Here is a 3,358-nt window from a genome sequence, read left to right on the forward strand (position 1 = left end):
TATAGTGGGGTATGTGGATACCCAGGAAGGAAGGAGGTTTTACCAACACCTTGGCTTTAACCTAATGAGAAGGGCCTGTGTTGTCGGAGAACTACAGGATAAGTGGGCTTGTTCCTAGGCTTGGAGCCTTGGTGAGAATTTGTTAGAGCAGCAACAGAAAACCAAGACAGGGTTCTCACAGATAACGCTCCACACCATTGGGACAGATAGCATTTCCAAAAGCGTTGGAGAAGCAAATCGGACGCTACTAGGAGTTCACAGTCAGGGCTGCACAAAGGTGGCTGCGACGCTGACTCCTCCAGGAGCTGCCCTCCAGGAGCTTCGCTTTGACCTCCAAGATTCCTGGAGCGTCGCGGAAGCAAGGCTGCCAGACACGGCTTCGTTCCGAGTGTAAACTGCCTTCTGGGAGCTCCCCTCAGCTAACATTGATCTTGGCAGTCATGCCTCTCTTGCTGCCCACAATGAATGGATACAGGTTCTCTGGGAAGGCTGGTATGTGAGGATAAACAGGTATTCCCAGCCCAGTTTAAAATAAGAAAAACACACCTACGCATCTGAAGACCAATAGGGTCAGAATCCCTGACGTGGAGGCCAGGAACACAGGCTAGGATATAGTGATTTCCAGATCTACCCTCAGGGTGATATCAGTGTGCATCGGGGTTCAGATCGGAAGACGCACTCTCAGCTCCCCAGCTTTCTGTTCTCGGGAGGCCCTGCCTGGTGCCTGCGGCTGCAGTGCAACTGCGGGTTGTGCAGCGCCTTCCACATGAGCAACATCTCATAGGGCGCAAAACGGTGCACCAGCAACAGCTCGCGGTACACGCAGGGGTCGAAGGATGAGCGCTCCGCGCCCGGCATCCGCACGCCGAAGGGCCGGATGCCCTCATGGGGGCTGGGCGCCAGGCCGGCCTGCTTCAGACACATGCCCATGTAAGCGTCGTCGATGGGAAAAAGCGGGACCTGGCGCGCCGCACTGAGCAGGTCGCGGGCTGTGCGGCTGGACAGGAGGAAGCCGCCGCCGCTGCAGTACACTGGATAGGCCTTGCCTGGGAAGAGCTGCGGGGGCACGAAGTACTTGCTCCAGCTTTCGCGGATAGGCACAGAACCGTCCATGAGCTGCCCGGTAAAGAGGTGGCTCTCGGGCGACTGCACCTCCAGGAAATGCACCACGTTGGCCGTGTGCACGAAGACGTCGTCGTCGCAGCTGAGCAGGAAGCTCGCACTCGGGCAGCGCTCGGCTGTCCACTCCAGCAGGTGCACGTGCTTGAGCGAGAGGTTGAGGAAGGTGTCCGCGAAGTCCCACTGCAGCACGTCGCCATGCTCGCGCGCCTCCAGGTCCAGCAGGCTGGCCAGCTGAGGCTCGCGCGCCGCCTCGTCGGGAGGGGAGGTCCCCAGCAGGAAGAGGCGACGCACCTGCCGCCCGCCGTAGCTGCGCTCCTGGCCCCACGTGCGCCGGATCAGTTCCCGCCGCTCGTAATGCGCGGGCGAAGACTTCACGGCCAGCAGCAGGAAGACGCCGCGATGGCCCGCGCACTTGTGGGGCGCGTCCAACAGCTGCGGGAAGCGGCGGCAGTGGCGGTAGCGTAGGAAGTCTTGGATCCGGGCAGGCAGCTCCTGGAAGCCTTCCGTGAGGTTCACAGAGGCGTTGGCCACGCAAGGGGGCGCCTGGAGGTGTGGCGACAGCTGCACCGCAGCCTCGGAAGACCAGGGAGCAGCGGTGGGGACTTCAGTGTACTTCTGCGTGGGCTCCTGGAGAAACCACTGGTGCAGTACCACGAAAGTCATACCCACTAGAAGGAAAGCCAGTGTCTTGGGGTTCTTGGACCTGCGGCCGGGCAAAGCCATCTAGGGAAGGGGGAGGGGCAAGTCACAGATGAGCCAGGAATTTTTGGTACCAGTGGGATGCCTCTCTATCCACATCGGATCTCTCCCAGAATCCGGCTCAGCCCTTTCTCAACTCTGCTAAGAGGTTAAAGGAAGCCGGGGGCCGTCATGGTGCGTGCCTTTAGTCTCCCAGCATAGAGTAGGAGGAGCAGGAGGATCCAGAGATGAGGTCATCCTCAGCTACAGAATGAGTTAAGGCCAAGCTGGGCTCTGTGAGACCTTGTTTCAAAAATCAAAACAACCAACTAACCAATTCAAACAAACAAACACCAAAAGGGCCCCATGCAGTTGGTACAACGAACGTTGTCTAGCATGAAGGAGGTCCTGGTTTGGGTAGCCAACTCTACATAAACCGGGTATGGTGGCTCACACCTGTAATTTTGGCATTCAGAGAGGCTAAGGCAGGAGAATCACTGAATTGAGACCAGACAAGGCACACAGGTGGGCTGAGGCCCAAATCCCTGCACTGTAGGTCTCCTGTAGTCAAGAGTGAACTCATCGTCACAGCTGTGTTTATCATGGTCGATGCACACTCCTGGATGCCACCCAGGATGGCAGACACATGTTCAAAGTCAGCCTCCGTCTTGCTCTGAGTTGCCATCCAGCCCTTTCTCTGCCAGTGGTACCCCATCCACCCATTTGCTCAACCAGAGGCTCCACATCTCTCCCCTGCCCTCCTCAGGGTGTGTCTCCTCCCCGCACTCCTCTGATTCTGCATTCTGCATTTCTCTCGGGTTGATCCCTTCCTCTCCATCTCTGCCCAGCTGGATCCCGCACTGGCTAGAACAACACAGTGGAGTAAATACCACTTGCTTGGGCTTACATTCAGCTTCTGTTAAGCAAGCTCAGGGCAGCTGATCAAAGGGGCACGAGGCCAGGGCACGAATGTTTGTTGGTCACTGCTAGGAAGTGCACCTCAAGCAAGCCAGTCAGATCTCTGGCCCTAGAGAGAACTCGGTAACGTCGGATTATATTACATTCTCCACGAGCGTGGTGAGAATTAAGGATCCTGTGGCCACTGAATGCTATCCGATTAGGACTTTGGCGTCCTTCATGCTTCTGTCTCTGCCTGTTGGTATTTGTTATCAAGATCAGGCCCTTTCTTGCATGGAGCCTGCTCATGTATATGTCCTCCAGCACTGCAAGGAAAATTCCACATCTTTAACCTTTCCCCTGCTTAACTGTGCACGCTGGCACCGGCACACAACACTGTCATTGTGTGTGTGTATTTCTTTGTATACAAGGATCTTTTTTTTGTTTTTTTGTTTTTCGAGACAGGGTTTCTCTGTGGCTTTGGAGCCTGTCCTGGAACTAGCTCTGTAGACCAGGCTGGTCTCCAACTCACAGAGATCCGCCTGCCTCTGCCTCCCGAGTGCTGGGATTAAAGGCGTGCGCCACCATCGTCTGGCTTTGTATACAAGGATCTTATATAGACCGTGGTAGCTTCAAACTCCATATGCAGTCAAGGATGACG

General features: G+C 56.1%; 1 protein-coding gene across 1 annotated transcript; it reads right to left on the bottom strand.

Annotated features, from left to right (window-relative positions):
- Window positions 1-540: 540 nt before the first annotated feature.
- B3gnt6 (UDP-GlcNAc:betaGal beta-1,3-N-acetylglucosaminyltransferase 6) lies at window positions 541-1,845 on the bottom strand. The gene has a single exon (XM_075952419.1). The coding sequence runs from the start codon at window positions 1,843-1,845 to the stop codon at window positions 682-684; it is 1,164 nt and encodes a 387-aa protein (XP_075808534.1). The 3' UTR covers window positions 541-681.
- Between the last annotated feature and the right edge of the window lie 1,513 nt (window positions 1,846-3,358).

This window comes from Microtus pennsylvanicus, chromosome 18, assembly GCF_037038515.1.
Source record: "Microtus pennsylvanicus isolate mMicPen1 chromosome 18, mMicPen1.hap1, whole genome shotgun sequence".
Taxonomy (NCBI): Eukaryota; Metazoa; Chordata; class Mammalia; order Rodentia; family Cricetidae; genus Microtus; species Microtus pennsylvanicus.